The sequence below is a fragment of the Neopsephotus bourkii genome, unplaced genomic scaffold, assembly GCF_033783945.1.
Source record: "Neopsephotus bourkii isolate Nb327-2 ecotype Australia unplaced genomic scaffold, CSIRO-AGI_Nbou_v1 NB_1634, whole genome shotgun sequence".
Classification (NCBI taxonomy): Eukaryota; Metazoa; Chordata; class Aves; order Psittaciformes; family Psittacidae; genus Neopsephotus; species Neopsephotus bourkii.
The window spans coordinates 5,068,963-5,096,572 of NW_026902109.1; the positions used below are offsets into that span (position 1 = coordinate 5,068,963).

The 27,610-nt window shown below is 38.6% G+C and overlaps 1 protein-coding gene across 4 annotated transcripts in view; it reads left to right on the forward strand.

The window, feature by feature from the left end:
• CTNNA3 (catenin alpha 3) overlaps positions 1-27,610 on the forward strand; it is a 739,429-nt gene that overhangs the window by 338,001 nt on the left and 373,818 nt on the right. For all 4 annotated transcript variants that reach the window (XM_061373990.1, XM_061373992.1, XM_061373991.1 and 1 more), the window contains exon 10: positions 5,445-5,537. In XM_061373990.1, coding sequence (XP_061229974.1) covers positions 5,445-5,537 — 93 coding nt within the window. The remainder of the gene's footprint in view (positions 1-5,444; positions 5,538-27,610) is intronic.

Below are 27,610 nucleotides of genomic sequence, written 5' to 3' on the forward strand. Positions count from 1 at the left end.
GATAACACCAATGTTTTTAGTTGTTGCTAAGTAATGTTTACTCTGACAAAGGACCTTCTGAGTCTCATGCTTTTCCAGGGAAGAGGGGAAGCCAGGAGGAAACAGAGACAGAACACCTGACCCAAACTAGCCAAAAGGGTATTCCTTACCACAGCATGTCAGGCTCAGGATGTAGAACTGGGGGCAGTTACCCAGAAGGGCTAGTTCACTGCTGGGTCGGGCTGGGTATTGGTCGGCAGGTGGTGAGTGGTTGCATTCTCTTCCCTTGTTATTCCCCTTATCATTATTATTATTGGTTGTAGCAGTAGTGATTTGTGTTATACCTTACTTACTGGACTGCTCTTATCTCAACCCGTGGGAGTTACATTCTTTTGATTCTCCTCCCCATCCCTCTGGGAGGGGGGGTAGGAAGAGGGGGGGGGGAGTGAGGGAGCGAGCTGCATGGCTGGGCTTAAACCATGACAATATTAAACTTACAGTGTATTTGATTAGAGTTCTAAAGAGAAAAAAGTACTTGTGCTTGGTTCTGATCTTTATTACCTGGCTAGGGAAGTGTTCAAAAACCATGCAGATGAGACCCTCATTGACATGGTTTAGTGATGGACTTTGCCATACTGGGGTAGTGGTTGGGTTTCCTTGACAGGAAGTTTTAGCTATGAATAATAGGAAGTCTTTGCCAGGAAGGGGAAACGGAAATGATTTATAGTATAATTGAGTTAGGAGTCCAGAAAAAATTGGGAAGATACTAAGCACTTCTTGGTGGAGCGAGAGGCAACCCATCTTAATCATAGAATCATAGAATAGTTAGGGTTGGAAAGGACCTTAGGTTCATCAAGTTCCAGCCCCCCCTGACATGGGCAGGGACACCTCCCAATAAACCCTGCCACCCAAGGCTCTGTCCAGCCTGGTCTTGAACACTGCCAGGGATGGAGCATTCACAACCTCCCTGGGAAACCCATTCCAGTGCCTCACCACCCTAACAGGAATGAATTTCTTCCTTATATCCAGTCTAAACTTCCCCTGTTTAAGTTTTAACCCATTACCCCTTGTCCTATCACTACAGTCCCTAATGAATAGTCCCTCCCCAGCATCCCTATAGACCCCCTTCAGATACTGGAAGGCTGCTATGAGGTCTCCACGCAGCCTTCTCTTCTCCAGGCTGAACAGCCCCAACTTTCTAAGCCTACAGGTGCTCCAGTCCCCTGATCATCCTCGTGGCTCTTCTCTGGACTTGTTCTAACAGTTCCATATCCTCTAATATGTCCTTGTCATTTAACAGTTCCATGTCCTTTAACAGTTCCATGTCCTAATAACATGTTACTTCATTTTGCACGATGTATATAAGAGGATTTTAGGTAGTTGGCTGACTATTCCCAAGAAAATACTAATTTTGGGGAGTTAGTGCAGTAAAGTTGACTGAATAAAAAAAATCCCTCTTGGTTTATTTAATCCTTAGTTTGCTGTGTGGGCAAGCAGTATGTCCTGGGTTCAGCAGTAGCAGTCATTTTCTCTTAGTAGCTGGTGCAGTGCTGTGTTTTGACTTTCAGCCTGGGAACAGCGCTGATAACATTGATGTTTTTAGTTGTTGCTATGTCATGTTTACTCTGACCAAGGACTTTGAGTCTCATGCTCTGCCAGAGAGGAAGGGAAGCAGGAGGATGCAGAGACAGGACACCTGACCCAAACTGACCAAAGAGGTATTCCATACCACAGCACGTCATGCCCAGTATATAAACTGGGGGCAGTTACCCGGAAGGGTTGGGTATTGGTTGGCGGGTGGTGAGTGGTTGTATTCTTTTCCCTTGTGATTTCTCTTGTCATTATTATTATTGGTAGTAGCAGTAGTGGTCTTATGTTACACCTTAGTTACTGGACTGTTCTTATGTCAACCCGAGGGAGTTACATTCTTTCGATTCTCCTCCCCTTCCCTCCAGGAGCGGAGGGTAGGAAGAGGGTGGGGGAGTGAGAGAGCGAGCTACGTGGTTCTGAGTAACTGACTGGACTTAAACCATGACACAGTACTTGACCAATAAAGCTGTTCTTACCTGAGAATGAAACAGGTGTTGAGGCAGTGCAGTGCTTTTACTCTTCCTCTCTAAAAATCTCACTTTGCATTTGGCTTTGCACATGTGTTCTCACCTTGGAGTTAATTCTGAACCTCAGCTCATTCTTAAACCACTCTCATGCATTCTTGAGTCGCGGTTGGAATGTCTCTCTCAAGGACTCTCACCAACAGTATTGTGCTTTCCTCTTTATTTTCAGCAGAATGAATATGGTAGCACCTCTTGTTTCGCTGTCAGTGAAGAGGCAGACTCACTTTGCAGGTGAATTTCCACTTGTCCTGAGGTCCTTAATGGTTTGTGAGCATTTTTCTTTTGCCTACAGGAAGGATATTACAATATCTTCATCACTTCCAGCCATATATGGCTTTAGGGCATTGGCTGCTGCAAATTATCATACTTTTCTGAAGAATTTTTCTTGGCACACCTTACTGGAGATCCACTGAGAGCAGTTGGTGGATCTCCAAGATTTTTTTTTTTAATTTTTTTTTTTGCCTATATGTTTTTTTCCCTTTAGCCTTGTTATGTCCAGTGGAAAGTATCTGGAAATCTGAGGATGAGAGAAACTGAGGGCTTCTTAATGCATGTACCTTCCACTAAGGGAGAGGACATTATGATACATAGTGTGAGTGCATTTGTGTGATCATAGTCAAGGTAAAAAGCCTTCCATCTCAAGAATTTTTGAAAATTGTGCAAACTTGTTCATAGATAATATATCTCAAACAGCCTCTATATACTACTTCCTTTTACTTTTGATTGTTAGATAAAGAATAGGAATTGGAGAAGTTAATGCACACATTTTCAGATAAAAGCTTTTCCAGTTATGCCCTCCCCTAGATATACATGTACATTCCATATAATGTTGTAATGTGGGAAAGGAATAGAGGAATTTGACTAGCTGGGATTTGTTTCTTTTTTTCTAATTATTGATTGCATCTATTATGCACAGGTCTTACTCTTCAAAATGGGCATCAAATAATCTAAGAAACCTGTCGGACTAATGGAGTATTTTGTCTACTGTCGACACTACACTTACAGGCTCAGTTCAAAGTTTTGCTCTTCCCACTGCACCTTAATTAGTGTATTAATTCATATTGTTAAAAATCCTGGTTTATTCACTGTTCTTAGTGTTTTCAAAGAAGAGCTGTGTTACTGCTTTCATAGTATCTTGGAAATGGTTGAAGAGAATGATTACAAGTAGGTCTGTTATACTGAGTAGTACAAGGTGAACAAATAAGCTTTTTCCTGTGGTTAAAAAAAAAATGTTGAAAAATATCTTTGTTTTTAAAGTTATGTTGGGGCTGATTTCAATCAGACCAGTCGTGACAAACACTGCTCTTCAGAAAGAATGATTTTCAGACTGAGAGGTATCACTGGCTCTTCATTTTAAAATTTTATTTATTTTTGAAGTTGCAGTGTACTCGGACTTCAGGTCCCTTTAAAGAAAGCTAGTAACTCTCTTGGAGGATACAAAAGAAATGTGATGGAGCTTACAATGTTTATGGGAGAGACTGTAGTGTAATAAAGGATGTTTGCTATTTGAGCAACATTCCAAGATGTACATGATACCTTAAGGAAAGTTAGGTGATAGATCTTACAGCTAGGGCTTGACTTTCCTTATGGGTTATAGGCCTTTAGGAGTGATGAAACAGCTTCTTATCCTTAGTAGTAACATTACAACTTTGAAAGAGATGTCAGGACAGGCACATTTCCATTTGACTCTTCCCATTTGATTTATTTGGATTATTGTGTTTTGGATTTGCATTAAGGAGATCTTTTCAGGAGCTGGGGAGGAAAATACTGACAGTGAGTGTACAGATGGTGGTGACCATGCTTATGACTGGTTGGATTGTCTTTTGGGTGGAAGAGCTGTTAGCCTGATCACCTACTGAGATTGACAGAGAACCCTTTTACTTATGCATAAACTATGTGTAGAAAAGTGTGACACTTAAATGCTGGAAGAAGAAAATTCTCTTTTTCTAATGGAAACAAACAATTTTCTAATGACGATCAAAATAAAAGGCAAAAGATTAAATTCACTGTTGGTATAGCACTCTGTACTATGAAAATAACCAAATAACCAGAAAAAGTGTAACACAATAAATGTTTGTTTTCTAAAGTAGCTTTCTTTGAATATTGTTTTTTCAAAGACACGCAATTAATAATAGATCTCTGTTTGTCATTGTAAAGTGGCTTAACCTGAATTCCTAATGCTTACATCCTTAATTTGCTACTTCTGCTTTGAGAGCAACCAGTGAGCTGTATTGGAATACCAGGGATATGTTCATAAAGTATTTATAAGTAGACACAGGTGTAACGTGGAAGGCCATGCGTTCTAGTCTTCATCCTTTTCAGGAAGTGTCTTACGTAATCTTTCCTGAATTTTGGACAGGAAAAGTAATTTGACTATACAGTAACTCCCTGTAATTATTATTATCAATTATGTAAGAATAATAAATCCTTTGTTAATAGATCATCATTGACTATCGTTCCCTCTTAGAAGTAGTGTTATAAAATGTAGTAGACCTTGTATTTTGCAGCATTAACTATGCATATCTATATCTCTGTTAGTATTTGCAGCACTACAGAGATCTGTTTCTCAGGCAGCTCTCAATCTACATTAACATTGGAGTGATATATATGTAATGCAGCTGCTTCAGTGAAGGCTGTGAAGACTAGCAAGTGTGTAGTAGTTTATGTAAGGGCATTACATGACTTGAGTAGGATGAAAAAATCAACTGATGTCAGTATCCCAACCCCTCTTGTACCTTTGTCAAGCCTGTTTCAGCCTGTTGATGCCGAGTTGCAGTGAGCTGCAGTGAGTGCTCTTTTCCCCTTCATTTCTTAAAAATTCAGGTTCCCTTAGACGTTTTAAGTGTAAGTTACGCTGATATGATATAGAGTAGAAAACCGTGCCACTAATTAGAATAATGACCTGTGGATAGTGCAGGGCATAAATCAGTCTGTGTTTCATTACAACAAATCAAGGCAAATGAACTTGATCTTGAAGGTCTTAAAAATAAAGTAAAAAAAAAAATCTGGACAATGTTTGAAGTGGTCTGAAAAATTAAAGAGTCGTGATCACAAGCAGTCTAGCTGAAGCCTTAGGATCTTTGAAATTTCATGATACTATCTGAATACCACTCTGAAGCTGTTATGTGCTGAACCTAAATTGGGGAGAGGTCATGAGATTCCTCATTACTGTCACACCTTTGTACAGCTCTCTCACCCCCCACCTTCTTCTCCTGTGTTTCCTTGTTCAGATACATTCTTTGACAAATTAAATTCCCCAAGTAGTTAAGGCTTTCTGACAGAGATGTATTTTTGGCAAGTTGCAGAGTCTGGGGATGAATACTTACAAAAGTGTTTGTTTATTTATTTAAGGTTGCTAATCTTGCTTGTTCATTATCAACAAATGAAGATGGAATGAAAATTGTCCAAATGGCGGCTAATCACATAGAGACTTTATGTCCACAGGTATGGCTTTTTCAGTTAATTCCCATTACAGTGCACTGAGCATACACTCTTATTTTTGTCACACAGCATAGGTAGTCATGCTTGTTCAGTCGAATTTCACATTCTGTTCACACAGCTTAGTGAGTAAATGGAGACCAAATGATAAACCAAGGGCAAATACTCAGTTCATTTGTTTATTTTTTATTAGTGCTTAACATAGGAACTGTAAATAATTTGGGGAGTTTTTAAAAGCTGTAGGAATGTCAATTGAAGAAACATGCTGCTGTGTTTCTGAAATTACACCTGATTGAATGAACAGTGTACCATAATAGGCAAATTGGGAGTATTTTTTACAGTTAGAAAGCAACATATTTTGACCTTTAAAGTGAAATATAACCATTTGATTTGGATTTTGTGTATGTGAATGTTATTATGAATTCTTCTCAATATTACCAATTCAAAAGCATGTCTTAAGCAAGTGAATGAAAAACAGCACAGATACAAATAAATTTTTGGTACTTAATACATTATAAAATGTGTATTCACTCCGTATTTGTACATTTAGAATTATAGAGCTGTAAAAACTGCTCTAGTTAACAACTGTTCAGAGCAAAGATTTTATTGATTTGTGTGAATCTGATTTGAGTGCTTCAGACTTGAGGCTGAATAATTTCAAGATCATTAGTTCTTTGAAGGATACTGTTGTTTACACAGCGGCCTAAATAGTCGTATCCTTTTGTGTGTTTGCAGGCTAAATGTAGTTGAAATAGGAGGTGAAGAGCAAATATTAGTAATATATTCAATTATAAGCTGGTGAAGTCCATTTTATGCCTGTTGAGGAAATCCCGGAGGGGGGGGGGAGGGGGGGGAAGAGGGGAAGAGAAACTTTAATCAAGGAAATGTGATATTCTGAAAATATCACAGATCAGTGTTCTCTCCTGAAATGTCCAGTTTCAGTGTCTTTTTTTATAACTTTTACAGTTCTGTGGTTCACATTCCTCTCTATTCGATTTAACCTGTTACTGGTTTTGTAAGATTGCTTGTAAGAAGAACTCATGCGTAGCTTCTTCCAGCCTCTTAGTTTCTCCAGGGGTACAAGTTTCATCTTTCTAATATATTATTATGCATTCAGGTGTAGTATTTTAATTTAAACCTAACACTTTTAGTATTGCATCATAGCAGAAACTCCTAAAATCCAATTTTTACTAAAATACTGATTTTTCTCCACAACCAGTTAAGTTGCTAGGGTTTTCATTTCCTACAGTAAAATGGACATTTCTTGCTTGTTTCCAACTCCTCCCCCGCCCCCCCCCCCCGAATTTTTTTTTTCTTTTTAAACCTCGAGGTTAACCAGGGGTGAAATAATTGATTATAGATCCGTCCAAACAGAGAGTGTAGTATGCACATGATAAGATCATGTGTTCATTATGCAGGATTTGCTGCTTGCTTAGATAAGGATCATTCCCTGTGAAAGCAATTGGCATTTTACCTAAGTAAGAAATAGTTGAATAAGGCTTCTGCATTTTTCAGTAAATCAGATTATGCCGTATCATTTAAAAATCCTCCACAGGGAAAATAATTATCTCTGAAGATCCCTTCAGGGCATATCAATTGGAGTTTGGAATGGAGAAATTTGTATTTAGAACTCCACAATATTTTTAAATCTTCAGAGTAACGAATTTTTTTTTTCTGTGCTCTGAAAAATCTATTTCTTGCCAGGAACTACGTGTTTTGGATTGAAATATAAAATGATTGAATTGAAATAGAAAACAGCAACAGCAAAAGAACCCCACCAAAAACCAACACCCAAACACATAACCAAAAAATCAGCAATAAAACCACCACCTATAAAAAATGCCTTGGAGTCTTGAGAGTTCTGCAGATTTGACCAGGAAAACTTCCTGTGTTGCACTAGGGAAAAGGCAGATACAGAGTTGACAAACCCTGAAGAAAAGCATTTTTGCTTCTTTTACATTCAATTACACTGTACTGTATTTAAAATGGAGAGGGTTAGTTCTGATTCTGAACTCTGACCATGGGTTGTTTTTTTCGTTTTTCCTCAAATGAGACTATTAGCGAATATTTTGTACAATAAGTGAAATAAGCTAGGCATGTATGTTAGAGCCAACACAAAGCACAGAATGCCTATTGTTCCTGAAATTGTACGAATGCTTCATGAGAAATTAATTTTAAGAATATCTAATGTTTAAATTAGTAATAAGGAATAGAATAAAGTAATAAAGGGCTGCTAGAATATGTTCTGATGAAGGAAGAATTATTTCTGTTCATGTCCGCTAGCTTTTGGTTGGGAGAATTTTCTTGAGTATTGTCAGGTAGGTAGACTCTACAAAGTCACTTGTTCTGTGTGGGAGTCCATGTTACTCTCCTGGTGTGCAAAGCCATGACCTCATTGCATACATGAGGAAGAGCGAAAAGGAAAAGAACCCACAAAGGCAAGCAAGCTTCTGTTCTGAGCAGCAAGGGTATAAACCCATAAATCTGTTTGGCTAATACAAATCTTGGGTTTCATATCTGTGTGCTTCAGTTCAGTGTCATATTCAAAGAAGTCTTAGGTTCTTCTAATAGTCCTCTGGAACAGGAAAAGATACCCCACAAAGGGTAAACCTTCAATATACAAATGGAAAAATATCCTAATTGTAGGAAAGCGGAGATTAGCAGAAAGGAATGTGGCTTCTCTAATTTTTTTATAGGTTTTTACATTTTTACAGGCTAATGAGCTTTCAGGTGGTTGAATAGGTATGTCTGGTACATCCGGCCAACAAGAGGAAAAACAAGGGAGAAAAGACCTAGAAAAAACTGTGTTTGTGTATAAGGAGACTCTAACCTGTTACTTGACCTAACTTCTGTGTTAGTACTGTTGTCTTTCCTTACCTCCCTTAAGGATAGGCCTCTGGTTTGACTGGGTTGGGGAGCTCTGCTGAGGGATATACTTGAGGAATAAGGATGTCTTATGCAACAAGCTCTGAAAGAGGGAATCAGTGAGAAGGAAGGATCAGAACCTTGATGTAGTTGAAGGCCTTAGACATGTGACTGAACCTGGGATAAGGATATGGAAGAGATATGTGTTGGAAGAGAGCAGAAAAGCAAGACTGAACAGCAGCTGAGGTGAGTGACAGTGTACTTCTTCTCTCTGAAACTTGTGTTTGTCAGAAACACATGTAGTGGAGGGGCTCTCATGCACATAATGGAAGGTAATAGCATTTTCCTCCCTGAAGGAATGACAGCCAGGGAGTGCCAAGACCATCAGTACAGGCAGATCCTGAGCTGGTATTTTTGAGGGGAAGAATGACCTTGATCTTAAAGCTGGAACTGATATTCAAAGTGGAGATCAGAAGTGGCTAGTCTGAAGGCAGCAGTTGGAAAGAGCTTCAGCATGTCAAAGGGCTCTGGCTAGAGCCTTTTTATTAGCGTAAAGAACCTTGGAAAATTTTAAGGAGCAGGAGGTTTAGGCTTGTTTTGTAAGAGCTGTACCTTAGAAAGCAAATTCTAGGGTCACTTGCTTTGGAGATCAGATCTTGCTAGAGGTTGCTGCTAGAGCTTGCTAATAGTTACTGAAATGGCACAGGGTGATTAGTTCTGATACATCATGAAAGGAAGCAAAATACAGGAAAACCATGTGTATATTCATGTAATGTTTATTTGGTGCTAAGTAATTTTTATAAAATCATTCAATCTCATGCAACATTTTTACCAGATGTCTAAAAAAAGAAAAGGTACACACTGGTGTAACCAAAACCTTGTATCTTAGTATGTTTGGTGACTTCTGTTTTTCTCTTAACTATTGTGAGATAGAATCATAGAGTCATAGAATACTTAGGGTTGGAAAGGACCTTAAGGTCATCAAGCTCCAACCCCCCTGCCATGGGCAGGGACACCTCACTCTAAACCATATCACCCAAGGCCTCGTCCAACCTGGCCTTGAACACTGCCAGGGATGGAGCATTCACAACCTCCCTGGGCAATTTATTACAGTGCCTCACCACCCTTACAGTAAAGAATTTCCTCCTTATATCCAATCTAAACTTCCCCTGTTTAAGTTTTAACCCATTACCCCTTGTTCTGTCACTACAGTCCCTAATGAAGAGTCCATCCCCACCATTCCTATAGGCCCCCTTCAGATACTGGAAGGCTCCTATGAGGTCTCCACACAGCCTTCTCTTCTCCAGGCTGAACAGCCCCAACTTTCTCGGCCTATCTTCATATCGGAGGTACTCCAGTCCCCTGATCATCCTCGTGGCCCTCCTCTGGACTTGTTCCAACAGTTCCATGTCCTTTTTATGTTGAGGACACCAGAACTGCACACAATATTCCAAGTGAGGTCTCATGAGAGCAGAATAAAGGGGCAGGATCACCTCCTTCAACCTGCTGGTCACACTCCTTCTGATGCAACCCAGGATATGGTTGGCTTTCTGGGCTGCAAGCGCACACTGCCGACTCATGTTCATTTTCTCATCGACCAGCACCCCGAAGTCCTTCTCCGCAGGACTGCTCTGAATCTCTTCTCTGGCCAGCCTTTAGCTGTGTCTGGGATTGCTCTGACCCAGGTGTAGGACCTTGCACTTGGCATGGTTAAACTTCATAAGGTTGGCATCAGCCTACCTCACAAGCATGTTAAGAACACTCTGGATGGCATTCCTTCTCTCCAGCGTATCAACCGAACCACACAGCTTGGTGTCATCAGCAAACTTGCTGAGGGCGCACTGAATCCCACTGTCCATGTCAGCGACAAAGATGTTAAACAAGACCGGTCCAAACACCGATCCCTGAGGGACACCACTCGTTACTGGTCTCCAGCCGGACATCGAGCCATTGACCAGAACTCTTTGTGTGCGGCCATCCAGCCAGTTCTTTATCCACCGAGTGGTCCATTCAATCAAATTGATGCCTCTCCAATTTAGAGACAAGGATGTCGTGTGGGACAGTGTCGAACACTTTATACAAATCACATCTAACACTAAACCATGCCACCCAAGGCTTTGTCCAGCCTGGCCTTGAGCACCACCAGGGATGGAGCATTCACAGCCTCCCTGGGCAACCCATTCCAGTGCCTCACCACCCTTACAGTAAAGAATTTCTTCCTTATATCTAATCTAAACTTCCCCTATTTAAGTTTTAACCTGTTACCCCTTGTCCTGTCACTACAGTCCCTAATGAAGAGTCCATCCCCAGCATCCCTATAGGCACCCTTCCAATACTGGAAGGCTGCTATGAGGTCTCCACACAGCCTTCTGTTCTCCAGGCTGAACAGCCCCAACTTTCTCAGCCTGTCATCATACAGGAGGTGCTCCAGTCCCCTGATCATCCTCGTGGCCCTCCTCTGTACTTGTTCCAACATTTCCATGTCCTTTCTATGTTGGGGACACCAGAACTGCACACAATGCTGTCACCAAGCACCTTGTTGTTTTGCATGTGCTTTTTATATATCTTTATTAGTTGTATGATTCAGGATGTCATCTTTGTTTAGTTGAGATGTTAATAGAATTTAAAACCAACACATGCCAGTTGCAGCTGACTAGTACCAGGCTTGAGCTTGAGAGTTCAGACATTCCTCTTCCCCTACCAAGTTGCCTGTTGCCTGTAAGAGTTCATAATTTAAGCCATTTTTTTGCCAGCCACAGCCCTACACCGTTCTGAAGAAACCATTTGGAAGTAGAGGAGGTGAGTGAACCTTTAATGACAGAGTGTCAGCTACACAGCTCTTGGGCATCTGAGTACATTGTAAGGGACCTTAAAGATCACCTAGTTACAACCCTGCTGCCATGGGCAGAGACACCTTCCACTAGTTCAACATGATCGAAGTTCTATCTGACCTGGCCTTGAACACTTCCAGGGATGGGGCATCTACAACTTCTGTGGGCAAATACAGAATTTCCAGTGATCTACTTACTGTTGCTTAGATGGAAGCTGGCTTCCCTCTTGGTCTTTTGCACTCTGTTTAAGGGCATGTTTCTTCTAAGAACCATGGAACATATGGTTCTGTGTTCTCTCACGTGCTGGTGTAACATCTGTAGAGGGAAGTGTTTTCTTCATGGTGACTAGTTATTGAGGAAAAATATGAATGGGAAGATGTTATTTTTAAAGCAAATTACATGCTTCTAACATGTCTTTACTGGTTTGAGTATCTTAGTTTGGAAACAAATATTTGAGATTTCACAGTATCACAGTATGCTAGAGATTGGAAGGGAACTCAAAAGATCATCTAGTCCAATCCCCCTGCCGAGCAGGAACACCTAGATAAGTTTACACAGGGATGTGTCCAGGTGGGTTTTGAATGTCTCCAGAGAAGGAGACTCCACAACCTCCCTGGGCAGCCTGTTCCAGTGTTCTGTCACCCTCACTGAGAAGTTTCTTCTCAAGTTTAAGTGGAACCTCTTGTGTTCCAGTTTGCACCCATTGCCCCTTGTCCTATCATTGCCACTGAGAAGAGCCTGACTCCATCCTCGTCACACTCCCCCTTTATATATTTATATACACTAGTAAGGTCACCCCTCAATCTCCTCTTCTCCAAACTATAGAGACCCAGCTCCCTCAGTCTTTCCTCATAAGGGAGGTGCTCCACTCCCTTAATCATCTTAGTTGCCCTGCGCTGGACTCTCTCCAGCAGGTCCCTGTCCTTCTTGAACTGAGGGGCCCAGAACTGGACACAGTATTCCAGATGATGTCTCACCAGGGCAGAGTAGAGGGGAAGGAGGACCTCTCTCGACCTACTAACCACCCCCCTTCTAATACACCCCAGGATGCCATTGGCCTTCTTGGCCACAAGCGCACAGTGTCGACTCATGGTCATCCTGTCATCCACTAGGACTAGGATTTGATATGATTTTATTTGTTTTGTAGTTGTAATGGATGTGTTAGCTCTCTTGGTGTCTCTGCCTTGATGTCTCTACTCATAAGATTGTTCTGCAGTGGTGTGCCCAGTTGTAGGCAAGGTTTGATACCTATGGTAGCATTTTTGGCCTGCACTGCTTGTTCAGAACTTTTTATTAACAAAGAATAAAATGTTCATTGTCAGCAATCTTTGTGTTGTAGACTTTACTGTTATCTGCTCATATTACTGAGTTTGTAATATTCAGCAACTGGGTATCTAAGTGTGTGTGATTTCTCATTTATCTTGTTTCTCCTTAAATTAAAATATCTTCTGTAATTAATTTAGTGCCCTTTCCCTCCTGCGCTTGTTTACCTCGTACATCTGCACCTACAGTTCCTCTTACGCATTAGCAAAATACTGTGCTGCAGGAAGTTAAATTGGTGTATTTGGAAATGGAGGCATAAGTTTGTTAGCCCTATTCCTATAATGCTTCTAGTAGGAAAAAGCTGTAAGAAAATAACAAAAATGTAATCAGGATCTAACTAAATTTATAATTCTGGGAATATTTAAAAGGCAGTGAGAAATGCTGAACGGTTGAGGTTAGACTGGCAACTTGTAGTGATGACATATGACAGCAGACTTAGTTTTGAGATCTTGAAAAAACTTCTGGGAATACTTCACACCAGATTTCTGTCAAGTTTTTAAATGAGATAATTATGTTATAAATATTGAAATACATGATTAAAAAAAAAAGATATTCTGTGCTTATGCAGCTGAACTGCCTCTAGAGAAAACTGCTGTTTCACTCCAACTTCAGTTAGTAAGGACACATGGACTGACTTCACTGGACCCCATAATCTGCTATTCTTCATACATATTCTGTTAGAAGAGTCCATTTTCTATTTAAGCTACTAAATTCAGTGATCAAAATCTAAGAAACTGCTTTGTAGTTCCATTGTTCTCAATGCAGGGGAACCAAAATTGTGATTTCACTCGTGAACTCCTACAGAACTACATGGGGGTTTTATGAGACTCCTATCTGTCTTTGTGAGAGGTTTAGAAAGGACACAAGGGGTTTTGGTGTGTTCCCACTCTTTAAGGATGTCTCAGAAACTTCCAGTGCTTCTGTTTAAATTTCAGAATATAAAAATATATGTATAGACTCATCCTCCCTCACTTGAAAAAGTCTTGGGGACAAAACATAGATGTTCTGGTCATACTTCTGCTTGCTTCTTTCCTGAAAACAGCCTTGTTAATATTTTACTGTAAATTAGGCTGATTATTATTTCGGTTTGCAGTGCATTAGGACCTGTTTTGGATGCCTGGCTTTGCTGGGTTGGTTTTGCTAGGATGTCATTTTTTCAATACAGAATTTAATGCAGAAATTACATAGAACACAGAATTGTTGCTTTTTAAATGGGTACTCTCACCTTTCCCACAGAATTCTTTGACTAAGAATGTTGAATGTATGCAAAAGCTTCTGGTAAGCATCCTATCTCAGTGCAGTTTTCAGCACTCTCACAATCCATTTGTAGGCAAGCTTATCTGTCATCTTTTAAATAAGTGTTTGGATTATGTAATTTAACACCATTCAGTAATATCATGCTGCAAAACTGGCTGTTAGTAAATTCTTAACAAAATGGCTGATTCCCAAAATGGAGTTTATACGTGGCCAGTAGTCAAAAGTCCTGATCATAACTGCCTCTGAAAACAGCTATTACTTCTATAAAACCCTGCTGGAACAGACAATGCGTGGTATATATTGACCTGTGTTACCTGAGCATAGACCTCTAAAGTACTTAGTGTATGGTATCCTGGGTTCATTGTTGTATTTGGTTTCTATTTTTATATTTGCTATTCTTGCCCTCCTACAATAATTAAAAATAATAGTAAAAATACTGAAAAGAGCGTAACACTTGTCACATTTGTGGAAGATACAGCTCTAATTTTCAGTGCCATCTTTTCTTGCTGCTTGGAACTTAATATGCTGGTAGTTATTTTTAATATTGCTGCCACTAAGTACAGAGGCTGAATTTTTGGCTGTGTGAGAATAAGTCAGTGTGGTAGTTCAAATAAGGTGGACTGCTATTCAGATAAGCAAGATGCTGAGCTGATCAGTGGGAATATATTTCTACACTTCATGTCTTGAAGTCATCCAAATCCTGATCTGACAGCTGTCTTCAACATTTTGTATTTGGTTTGTCCAGCATAATTCACCTGATGTTCAGTGCCAGAATGACTGTCTGGAATTGACTGTTGTTTGGGTGTTACAGATCTGCTTCTCTATTGGCACATGTGCCTGCAGTGAGGAGAATGGTAAAAACCACCAAGACCCCTTGCAAAAAACTGGCCTCTGCAGCCTTTCTTTCTTTCAGTTGTAGTAATTTCAGCACTGTTGTGGTGCTTTCTTTCCTATCTCTCTAGCAGATACTATTAAGCCTGTTGTGTGTTTTTAGGATCATATAAAATGGTTTCTGTTTTTCAGTAAATTCAGAAATAGCTTGGAACCATGAGCTGAGAAAGCAAGATGTTCTTTGTATAGTGTGTTTTTATATGTGGCTGTAGAAGCGATCCAGAAAAGGCATCTCCAATCCGCAAGCCAGTTGTAATCCATCCTTTTCCAAAGCACATTGATTACACCTATAATTTGGTGCAAAATAACATGGAAGCCTTCAGCAGGTTAACAGTTACATCAATGTGCATATGAATATTCAACCGAGCAGCTCTCATTTTCAAGCACAGCTTGCATGTTCTCTGCATTATTATTTTTTGTTGTTAAAACTCTGATCATAATTTTCTTATGCTTTCTGTAAGTTTTGCTCAAGCTTTAAATGTGAATGTTCTACAAAATCTTATACTCAAAATTAAACATTTATCAGTGCATGTTTCCTTTATAAAAATGAACAGGGAGTTTAGTCTTTGAGCTATATTTTGATTTACACTTAAATTGTTTAGCTGATACAGATAGATGGATATTATTTGCTTCTGTGTTATTTTCTAGAAAGTAGGTACTGTATTGAACAAACCTGAATGTTCTCATTCACAAAAATGAGGCTTGATATCTAATAAGCGGGCAGCATCTTTTGATGTGTTAAATTTCTCAGGTATTGGAGTTTAATTATATATTATGATCCAGTGGATTTTTGAAGCACATTTCATGTTTCGTGTGTATTTTTCATGAGAGAAAATCAATAATTTTGTTATTTGCTCTGGTACATTAAATGGTAGGAGACACTGAAGAAGTTTTGTATTGGTCTTGGAAAAAGTCTTGACCAATATCACTTTAATAACCAGTTATTTCATTGTTTCATCCTCTTGGTTGAATCATCTGTGTGGCATCTCCTTTTGCCTGTCTTAATACCATTTTCTTCAAATACAGTAGTCTTTTGCAAGGGTGTAAGTTATGAGGGAGAACATGGTAAATCAGTGAGTACCATTTCCTTTAAAAGAGGGAAAACAGATGTTAGTATCTCTAGGAGTACCAGACATCTTCTTAAGTACCATCCTCAACCTTTCAATTGAGAGATTAAGTAAAAGTGCATATTGTGCCTTAATAATAATATTTTTAAAACTAAAGGAAAGATACTTTGGTGAAATGATACATTTTCCATGTAGGTTTTCACCATACTAGCTAAGTCCACACACAGTGCTGCTGAAGTTCATGAAGAAATTTCCGTTAACCTTAATAGCTATGGTAGTCTGCTGGAGCAATCCTATGCTTAATTCTTTCTCTTACATCTTTGTTCTTCAACCAGTTTAATCTAGTATACATCATCAGTGCTGCTAGAGACTTGATCTCCCTCTCTACTTTCAGTCTATTATATCTGCCTTCCTCCTTGTAACTAACAATAGCAATCTTAACAGCTATTCAGTAATTTCAATCAGGATACTGATGCAGCTGAGAATTAACCTGGGAAACAAGTAAGAAGGTCAGTTTTTGTTCAAGAAAGAAAGCTGGAGAGGAACTTTTTACAAGGGCATGTAGTGACAAGACAAGGGGGAATTTCTCTAGACATAGATTCAGATTAGATATAAGGAAGAAATTCTTTACTGTGAGGGTGATGAGGCACTGGAACAGGTTGCTCAGAGAAGTTGTGGCCACCCTATCCCTGGAAGTGTTCAAGACCAGGCTGGATGGGGCTTTGAGCAACCTGCTCTAGTGGAAGTTATTCCTTCCAATGGCAGGGAGGCAGGAACAAGATAGTCTTTTAAAATTCTTCCAACCCAAACCATTCTGTGATTAAAGACAGTTGCCTGATGTTGTCTGTTACATGGGTGTATGAACAATGCTTGCTGGGTCAAGTGAAGGAGTGAGGGAAAAGGAGGGTGAAGTTGGAGCAGGCCACCGGCAGTGCCAGGTTGAGCTGATAGTGGCACATCTTTGGTGCTGGAAGTTAATACTTGTTTTTAGTATTAGTAGGTAGCTGTTGTTACTGGCTTCTAGGAGACATTGCATAGAAGAAGTTGTTAGTCTAGTCCAGAAGTATGATAATGATGATAGTGATCTTATTTGGATGGATGATCCTTTATATCATCAGAACACTGCCATCTTAATGTGACAGGCACTCATCAGAAAAGGAACATGCGTATAACTAACTGCGTTCCAGTTTTCTGTTTGGGTGTCTCACAAGGATTGAAATTGATATAAGAAAACCTTTTCCATATCCTCTATAGTAATTTACTGACTTAGTAGTTGTAGGATGTTACCTTTCTTGGTTTGTGAAAATGAAGTTTGGTTTAAAATGTTGGCTTAAAAAGATGGTAAAGCCTGTGGCATTTTTAGCTGGTTGGGTATTATGGAATCCTAAAGCTGTGGGCCACCAAAATGTCTTGGAAGGCCTAACGTTTTATGCTCTTCAACAAATGGATTTAGCTATATTTTTGCTTTGGCTTGTACTTCTCCAGTAAACACTCTGAAGGGGGGGAAAAAAACCACCCCAAAGTGTGACTTGGATTCTCCTGGAAGTCTCATTTTGGCTGTGGCTGCTTGGCAGTTTTATGATAGTAATTGGAGAGAGAATAACTACTAAATGCTTTGAGGTTTTTAGTCTTAATTTTCATCTTTCAGCATCTGTTGTGTTAGAATGATCAACGAATTTTCTGTTTCTAATATTAAATAAAATTACCAACCCTGAGTAGCCTGAACTTCTGTAACAATACGGAAACTGTTCTGTTTTATTCTCTTTCACCTGCTCCACCTGCAGTTAGTGGACATAAGACATGAGAATGATTGAGTATCTGAAAAGTTGTTGGAGGGCATTAGCTGTAGATTTGTACCGCATTAAAATACTATTAATGTTTTATAAACAATTTCTTTTTCACTGTGCCCTTAAAACTTCAAAGTGTTCTTCCTGGGAAGGTGTTTCTTTTTTACCTCTTCAACGTCTTCCTTTATTTCTGAGTTTATAAGTTTTCCTAAGATGCCACATTTTGTTGGTGACAGTCCTGCAGCAGAATGCCGGAGAAGGAAATAAAAGCAATAAAACTTTATTATTAGAGGCTTGTTGTGATTAAAAAAAACCCCCCAACCTACTGAGTCTGGGGAGTAGGGTGGTCATAAAGTAGGAAAGCTTGGAGTAGTACAAGACAGCAAAACAATACTACTGTTAAGAGATGTAGTTTTGCATGGCTTTGGAATGAAAGGGGTGAACAGCACAGAGAATGTAAATAGTTATAGCAGGCAGTAATAGATATAAAAAGCATGGGTTGACAAGGGAGCACATTCCTCTTGTTGAAGCAAGAAGCTAAAATCATTGATGCATGGTTCCATCTGGCTTAACTTTGTTCTCTGGCATTGAGCATATCACTGCTGTCAGCTTTTTTACCAATTTTGAGATGTTTTTCCAACTAGGACAAGGGGTAACGGTTCAAAACTTAAAACAGGGGAAGTTTAGATTGGGTATGAGGAAGAAGTTCTTTACTGTAAGGGTGGTGAGGCACTGGAAGTTGTGAGGATTCACAATGAGGATTCACAATGATTGTGAGCATTCACAACGAGGAAGTTGTGAATGCTCCATCCCTGGCAGTGTTCAAGGCCAGGTTGGGCAGAGCCTTGAGTGGCATGGTTTAGTGGGAGGTGTCCCTGCCCATGGCAGGGGGATTGGAACTAGATGATCTTAAGGTCCTTTCTAACCCTAACTATTCTATGATTCTCTGATTTTAAGTGCTATGGGGATCCTCATGGATGCTTCAGCACCATGGAGCAGCTGATGATGTAGACAGGAAATTCTAGCACACTTCTGATGGAAGCGTGAAGAGGCTGAATGTTAGAAATTTTGGCCAATTCGTATCTCTGAGCTTCCAAGTTTTTAAATTAATTTTTTAAATGGATTCTAGTGAAGTAGCTCCAGACTCAAGGAAACAGATGGCTACCTTTCTTGTTTTCATGATTTCTTCTGGAAACATTAAAATGTCATTAAAGAAGACAAAGAGAGGTAACGTGGTCTGCAAGTGGATTTTCTGTGTTACATTTACAGAATGGTAAATGCAAAATATATCTGGCAATTTGACTTTATGCTTTGCTAAATTCCAAATTTAAAAGTCGTTAGGAAATATATCATTAAGAGCAGCTTTGTGAGGAATAGAAAAAGCAAGTATAGTGCCAGTTGGTTCTATTCCTTTGTCTCTTAGATGATTGTACGTTACTGTTGATACTAATTTGCTGTGCTGAGTTACAAAAAAACTGAAGTTTACCATCCTAAAGCTACTATTTTAAACAGAATAATTCCAAGTGACGTTTTCTTTCTGATTTCTTTGGAACTTGCTGTGTTACGTAACATGTTAGCTAGATGTGAGCTCATGTTTATGTGTAAAATAGATACAAGGTACGTGTATTTCTCGGTATATCACTTTGGTTTCCTTTCAACTTTTCAGGGAAAATGCAAACTGAATTTTAATTTAATAACTGCAATCACACTAACTATATGTTCTACTGTAGCATTACTGAAGCTCTTGAAAAATGCAGACTTTTGCTGCTGATGTTTGATCCGTATCTTTAAGGCAGAATTATTACCCATCTGTGCATAGTTTTCTGGGAAGGATGTTCTCGAAAGGTATTTTTTTCTGGATAACACACTGCATCCTTCCAACATTAATTTTACCTGTGCCATGGCATGTATAAATAATTAGAGACACTTCAAAAATCACCCCATTTTGCATTTTCTTAATGGTACACCTTTCTGTTGGAGGCAATAGCTTGCCTATTTCCTGATGCTATTTTACGTCAATATTCTGCTGGGGTTTCTGTCTGTGGAAAATAGATTAAAAGACTAAAGTCGTTAGAAGTATAGTACCAACAACAATAGCGGGGGGGGGGGTGTTGGGAGTGGGCGTGGGAAGTAGCCATTTGATGGTAGGTGCCATACAATTTAGGCAATGTTGTGTTCCTTTTTACAGGATAATAATGTGAATGATGTGGTAGAACCTAATTTCATGTTTGAGTTTCTTTACTTGGGCTTCAGAAATGATTCTTAATAATAACAGCAGAATAAAGATTCCTTCCTGAGAGGAGAAAAGATTTTCTTTATTTGAATTTCTCATTATCAGCCAGAATTATCCTTGCTATCTGGAAGGTAACAAGGATTTTATGTTGGTTTTTGCACTTTCTTTGTATGTTAAATATACAACAGCCAATGAAAGCTTAGAGAAAATTTGGAAATACTTAGTTTACCTTTATGTCACGTATACCTGCTAAGATGTTGTCAACATATTGTTTTCACTTCGCACCTTTTTAAAATTCTTTTACTTTTTTAGTTTGGTTGTTTGGATGGCTGCAGAGGGCTGTTGGTCGATGAGAAAATGAACATGAGCCGGCAGTATGTGCTCGCAGTCCAGAAAACCAACCGTATCCTGGGCTGCATCAAAAGGAGTGTGACCAGCAGTTTGAAGGAGGTGATCCTCCCCCTCTACTCTGCTCTTGTGAGAGCTCACTTGGAGTACTATGTGCAGTTCTTATGTTCTCAGCATAAGAAGGGCATGGAGCTGTTGGAGCAGCTCCAGAGGAGGGCCATGAAGACGATAAGGGGACTGGAGCACCTCCCATATGAAGACAGGCTGAGAAAGTTGGGGCTGTTCAGCCTGGAGAAAAGAAGTCTGCGTGGAGACCTCATAGCAGCCTTCCAGTATCTGAATGGAGCCTACAGGGATGCTGGGGATGGACTCTTTATCAGGGACTGTAGTGATAGGACAAGGGGTAATGGGTTTAAACAGGGGAAGTTTAGGTTGGATATAAGGAAGAAGTTCTTTACTATAAGGATGTTGAGGCACTGGAACAGGTTGCTCAAAGAAGTGTTAAATGCTCTATCCCTGGTGGTGTTCAAGGCCAGGTTGGACAGAGCCTTTGGTGACATCATCTAGTGTGAGGCGTCCCTGCCCATGGCAGGGGGATTGGAACTAGATGGTCTTAAGGTCCTTTCCAACCATAACCATTCTATGATTCTATTCTATAAAGCAGTCTGCTAGAGAAAGAAACAGAACAATAGGTATCAGCTGTTTGGTGGCTTTTTCTTTTCACAGTGTTGTTTTAGGTCCATTAAGAACAAACTGCGTGAGAGGATCAGGAAAAGAATTGAGTGTTTGTAGGTTGCAGCAGAGAGAGAAAGCCTAGCAAGGTCCTTAGAGCCTTCAGTGAGGGGCCAGTAGCATATTGTGAGGCCTTGGGAGGATAGAAAAATCTTCCAGGGGAGGGGCAGGGTAGTACCCACTGCGTCTTCGATCTTTGAGTGTTGCGGCAACACGTGAAAAGTTGGAGCTTGTTTTTTCTGTATGCAAGAGTGACATCAATATATTTGAGGATATCTGTTGATCCCACTTGCTCACCATAATTTTTCTACCTGTTCTTTCCAGATGCACCTTAGGGATTTTTGACCTCCATGCCTCTATCTGCATCTAACTCTCCTAAAGCTTTCTGCTTGTCTGTTTTTTAACTCATTCTTTTGTCAAGTTGAAAGCTAGCTGTTGTATTCTGCTCTTGATTTCTTTTGCTCAGGACATACCATGGTTTATAATGCCCTACATTACATAGGAAATGTAGAGTAATGGCATTTAGATATGTGATTACTGAACAAGCTTATCTGTAATGGTGACTGTTTTGTTTGAAATCCCAAGAGGGAATGAGGAACTAATTGTGTGGATTTAATACATTTTTAGTAGGTTCTTTGTTTTTTCCTTTTGCTGTTGGTTTTATTTTGTGGGGGATTTTGTTTTTTTGTTTTGGTGTTGGGGTTGTTTTGCTATTTTTTGGTTGATGTTTGTGTAGTAAGGGGTTTGTTTTGCATAATAAACTTCAAAATGTACATGAAGCAACAGTTGTGGCTTACATGTTGAGCTTTACTGATTTTTTTTCTGTAAACTTAAGTACATAAACTTAATCTACATGTGTGTTCATCTTACTAAATACTCAAAGAATGTAACTGTAGTGTAGTTACACTGCAGTTGTTCTGGCTCCACTGCAGTTGTATTTTATTTCTGTAAAGTTTGCTACGTGAATGGTTTGTCAGGATCTTTCTATTTTACATTCAGTACACTATAAATTGAACTCATATGAAAGGCAATGAATGGAAGCTTAATTACATAAGCTTCATTTTTATATTGTAATTTCAGTATGCAGCCAATGTAATTGATAATTATGGGTGTTGTATTCAGACACAAAGGGTTTTAATGCTGAACACTTCTAATGATCAAATCTCAAGACTGTAAACTCTCATGGAGCATTTCTTTTATGCCAGCATATTTGAAAAGCTATACAGTAGTTACATAATTTAGGCTGTTGACAATACAGCTTACCCCAGTTTGATCAGCAAACTCTGCTATCAGCAGTGTTGATAATTTTTATACCAGTGTCGTTGGTATGCTGTGATAAAACTTCTACGCAACCTAAGAAGATGCAGGAAAAGTTTACATCTCTAAAAAGCATTGCTATATCAATAGACTTTGTTCTCAGTTTAATGTTTGTACTGAACCACAGGTAGTGAGATTCAGTTCTGGATGGGGCAACATTAAAGATAAGACTTCCTTTTATGGTTTTGAGTGTAAGATAACAAATGAAACATTATAAACAGAACTGTATTATGAGTATTTTTATTTTGTCATTCATATATCAGTGAATCTTGAAGATTATTTCAGCCTTACATTTCAAGATTTTGCTTTTTTTGAAATAAAAATTCGCATTTGAGAACACAGTGCTCAAGGCTTGATTAAAATTTAGTGAAAGGGTCTGTGCTTTGTGAGTAGAATCTAGTTGTGCCCCACATACACTAACCATGGGCAGAAGTAAGTAATTGCTTAGTTAGAAAATTGAAACCCTAGCTAAAATTGTTTCAGGTAATTGACCAATATTTATGATTTTCTTGATCCTAAATAAGATAGTGGATACTGCTTGTGTATCTAATTAAAAAAAAAATACGGTTTAAGAAATAGTGTGTTTTGGTGGAGTGGAAAAATACACTTTCCATCCTTGAAATAAACTAGATTTGTGTGATCCACCCCCCAGACTTATGAATATCATGTCCAAAATGTTCCCTGGTCATTTAAAGACACTGTATTCAATAAAGCATAACAGAAATATTTATTTTCATTAATTTCAGCATTTTTAAATAGAGAAACTACTTAAGAACTGAAACTGGTAATTTCATGTGAATCAAGCACCTGCAATCTGACCTGCAAAAAACCCCTAGTTTATTTCATGATCTGCTGTCTGCTTCACTTTTCAGGTCAAGTGAACTAGTTCTGGAAAGAAGATGCTGTCAGATGGATTTAAAAATGAATTTTTAAGTGTTCAGTCTATTTTGTGCTGTCTCCAAAAACTAAACTATCCACCCAAACGTGTGAATATTGAATACTTTACTCCATTTTTCAGTTCTTCTACACTTTTGTGAAATTTTAAACTAAAACAATGTGAATGTATGTTTTTATTTTTAAGCTTTAACTTTCTTGTCTTGGAATATTTCTATTATATCTGAATCATAGAATGCCAGGTTGGAAGAAACCTTAAGTATCATCTGGTCCAACCTTTCTTTGCAAAGCATGACCTAAAAAAAAATGCATGACCTTCTCAAAGCCTTACCTCTGTTCAGTCCCTGAAGTGTTGAAGATAACTTTGTGTGGCTTTCCTGTAAAGGGTTTACAGATGCATTCAGAAATGTGCATGTAGTCCCTATATTAAACCAAAGGATAGTTATGTTTGGGGGTAGCTTTAGAGAGCTGGTTTTGTATGGTTTTTGATTTAGTAGAGGTGAGGTTTTTGGTTTGGTTTGGTTTTTGATGGTGTTTTTGTTTGGTTTTGGTTTTGTCATCTGCTTCAAGTGCACCTTACTGCCTCTTACTGCCTCTCAGCAATGCTAGGCTATATTGGGAGGTATGCTTTCGAGTCAGGTTACACAAACTTTTAATGAAATTCAAAAACTTTATTCCAGTGTAATAAAAATATATTTCTGTGTCTCACCAGCAACCGATGCCCAAACATCAGAAGATAAAGCTATGCAGGATTGTATTTAATTTTTACCTTGGATTGTCAGGTTAATAATGTTCATTGTACTGTTGGCTTAACCTAAGCCCCACAGTTCTGTTTGTTCTTGAGGGGTTGCTTTCCCTGTGTGCTCCTAATTTATTTTCAAGATCCTTGGCCATTGGCTTGTAATAACAACATAAATATGCATTTAATGGTTGATAATTCAAGAAGGCCTTTGCTAGATTTGAACAGTGGGTCACTGATCATTTGAACCTTGGTCACTGATCTTTTCTCAAGTTAACTATTTGGTTTTCACCTCTAAAACTTACTACCAAACATAGTCAACTATGTCTCTATCAGACCAAGGGCCTTCAGTGCCAATCCCTTCTTCCAGCTTTAAGTGATTGGAAAGAAGGAAGAAACAGAATATAAAGTTATTTAAATGCCAGTTCTGCCAAAGTGGAAAGAGATTGCAGATAGAATGTTGAAAAATGATGTTAGATTGTAATTTGTCCTAAGTATCTTAACAGTTGCATTTAGTATTTTAGGGATTGCTGTGCTCTTATGATTGCATCATTGTGTCTTGCTGGATTTTTTGAGTCTCTGCCTGGAGCGATAGGTGTCTTAGTTTTTCTGAATATAATGTAAACACTTACAGTGCTGTACTTGTCCTGTCATAACACTTGTACACCTAAGTGCTCACAACTGTCAGTACTTAATAATGCTGCTGAGGTAGGAGTCTTTCAGAATGATATGAGAGAGCAAGCACTCTTCTGTAGATGGAACTTTTCCTGTTTTCAGAAGAGAAGTTTCTTGTGAAAGTACAGTCTTGCTTTGTTACTGGTGTGTCACTTCTGATCTGATGATTGAACAATGTTCCCTAACTTTGGATCAGATTTTCAGTGAGGGTAGATTTCACCTTTTTAATTTACAGAGCAATTAAAGTTGATTTTATTAATAAATATAGCAAGTAATATATTTACTCTTGGAATGCACTTGTTCCTTGAGTAGAATTTGTCTGATGTTCAGAGCTGTGTTATGAACATGGACTCAATTTTATTTAATTATATCAACTGAAGTACTTTGTATACAAGATACTCAGCTTTCAAAGTTTTTAAATTTTTAAGGGATTTCAGATCTTTGTAATTTTGATGGCTTTTTATGGCAGATGCCTAAGCAACAGTGTCATGTATCCTTAAGCCTTGTGTTAGAGTGGGTTTTTTTTCCCTTGCAGAGTTGTTTTTTTACATTAGTAGTAAATACATGCACTTTCTTACAGAGCTTGGGGATGTATGGACATTTAAGCTCCCCTACTGTGTTTTTTAAGAGAAATACAAGGCACAGCTAGACAGAAATAAAGTTCTTTTCTGTTAAAAGAACAAAAAAGCAGACTGCCAACATGTTTTTGTGGTTTCTTTAGCAGTAACCCTTGTGTCAGGAAATGTTGCTGCATTATCTGTTGATAACTGTTCACATTATTTATGTTTGCTATCATTTTTGAGGTGGAAGAAGCACTTTAGGTTCTCTTAGATAAAAAGTAGTTGAAAATGACTTTTATTCCATACTGATACTGTCCCAAGGAGTGTAATTCCTATTGTGAAGTAGAGTGAGATAATTAGCTCAGTAATAGCTTGAAAAAAAGCACCCTCTAGAAGCTCAAAAAAGAGTTTTCTGTGTTATTTTGTTGTATTACTCATGTGCATGCCTCGATGAATCTTGTGAGGTATGCTTAGAAACTGTTCACATTACATAAACGAATTAGGATTAATACAAGATGCACAAAATAGTTTTGATTTTAAATGACATGCGTTCTGGTTTCTGTAAGTGACAGAATCAAATAGCATATTTGATGTACTGTTCCCCTTAAATATGACCATCCCATTATACTTTTCTTAGGTATAAAAATACAGAGCTACTGAGTTCCATCTTCAAATAATAAAACTTTATGGTCAAGTCAGATGCTGAACTCAGTTTCTGTCTATTTGTATGAATGTAGATGTTGCTGTCCTATGCACAGGAAGAACTGATTGGAAATCATTTCTATACTTTTGACTCCAAAGGAATTCCAGCCTACACTCAGCTCAAAACTTTTTACCCCAGCTAGAACATGAAATTTCTGGGAGTAATTGCTCTGGAGAAAGTATGGACCTATTACTGTATTTCAGGGAGCAGGATGGCAGTAAACATACCATTTTGCAACTACATTTAATTATCCTCTAATATTAAGGCACAAAAGAATTCTTTCTTATAAGAGATTATGTTAATTTATATAGCATGGATATACAGTTGTAATACTAAGAAACACGAGTTAGTTCAATGTTTGGGGCCATGGTCCTCAATCATGTGGCTCTGCACATAAATGAAGAGAACTTAGTGGCCATTTACATCTTCTGTGAACATTAGCAGTTACTCAGGAACACTAATACAGACTGTTGTGCTTGCCAATGTGGTGAGACTAGAGATGGCAACAAGTAGAGTCCCTATTTGGACTTCACTTCATGATCATGTTTTTTACATTTCTGCAATAGTGACTGGAGCTAATTTTTTATATTCTCTGCGCAAGAGCTACACTTTTGGTTTGTATGTCTTAAAGTCCCTTTTGGCTGAGTCCGTGATAGCTGTGCTGAACTACATTTAAGTGCAGTCCATTTTCCATATACATACTATAGGATAGATAAATCTTATTTTTCTGCATAGTTATCCATGCTTATGCCTTAGAGATGAACACCTCATGCACAGCAAATGAAGCATGTCATCATTATAAAGGCTAGGATGAAGTAGTCAATCACACAACAGTTAAGTCTGAAGAGTAAAGTTGTCTATGTGTGTGATTTTCATGCTAATCTGTTTTAAATATTAACCACTATAAAGCTTTACTGCTCAGTGTGAGTGAAGTTGGCATAGCATGGCCAGTGGAGAAAATAAAATGAGTACAGAATGTGAAACAATCAGAGATGTAAATTCAGTGTCAGAAGCCTTTTTTTAGGATAGTATAATTCTTAAGGGCAGTACAGTGATGACGATCGACTTTTGGTTTTGAGTTCACCAGATAAACTGTGTCACATTCACCTTTGTAGCAACCTCCTGTAGAGGCCTGATTAAAAGAATTATCAGTGGCATAGAAGTGTGTAGATAATTGAAAGGCTGGTTACAGAAAACTTGCAATTCAGTTATAAATGATAGGGGGCTTAAATTTACTCTCTTCCCCCATCATTTGAAATTGTATGCAGTTATACTTAGTTATAATTACATGTAGACTTTTAAGGTATTACACTAATCTTCCAGAGGAATAAAATGGTTTGAGAATATTTATTTTCAAAGCTATGCATGTTTGTGTTTTGATTCAGTTGGTAAATCATGTATCCTAAGGTGAGCAGAATAGATCGTTCTTTTCTTTGAAGAAAATTTCTCTGGCATATTTGAGAAGAAATTGACTGAATTTGGCTCTGCTCTTAGTGTATCATTTTGATGGATCTGCCCACTTAATTTTGTTCAAAATTCATCTGCTGGAGATGCAGATGAACGTGAAGTGGGACAGCCAGCTCCCATTCAGCTGCAAAAAAAGGAAATCACAAAAAAACCCCAACCGATTAATTGAGACGTCTTGATTTGACTAGAGAGACTAACAGTTTTTGGTATTCACAATATATTATATTTTATTTCTAAGAAATACTTATTTTTTTCTGTTGTAGTTACTGTCATATCAGAACTTTGCCCTTGTTTCTTTCCTCATTTTAATTAAAACACTGATCACAAGTATTCCCTTGTAATGTTACTGCAAGCCTGCTATGCACTTTACTCTTCTGTTGTCTCCTTTTG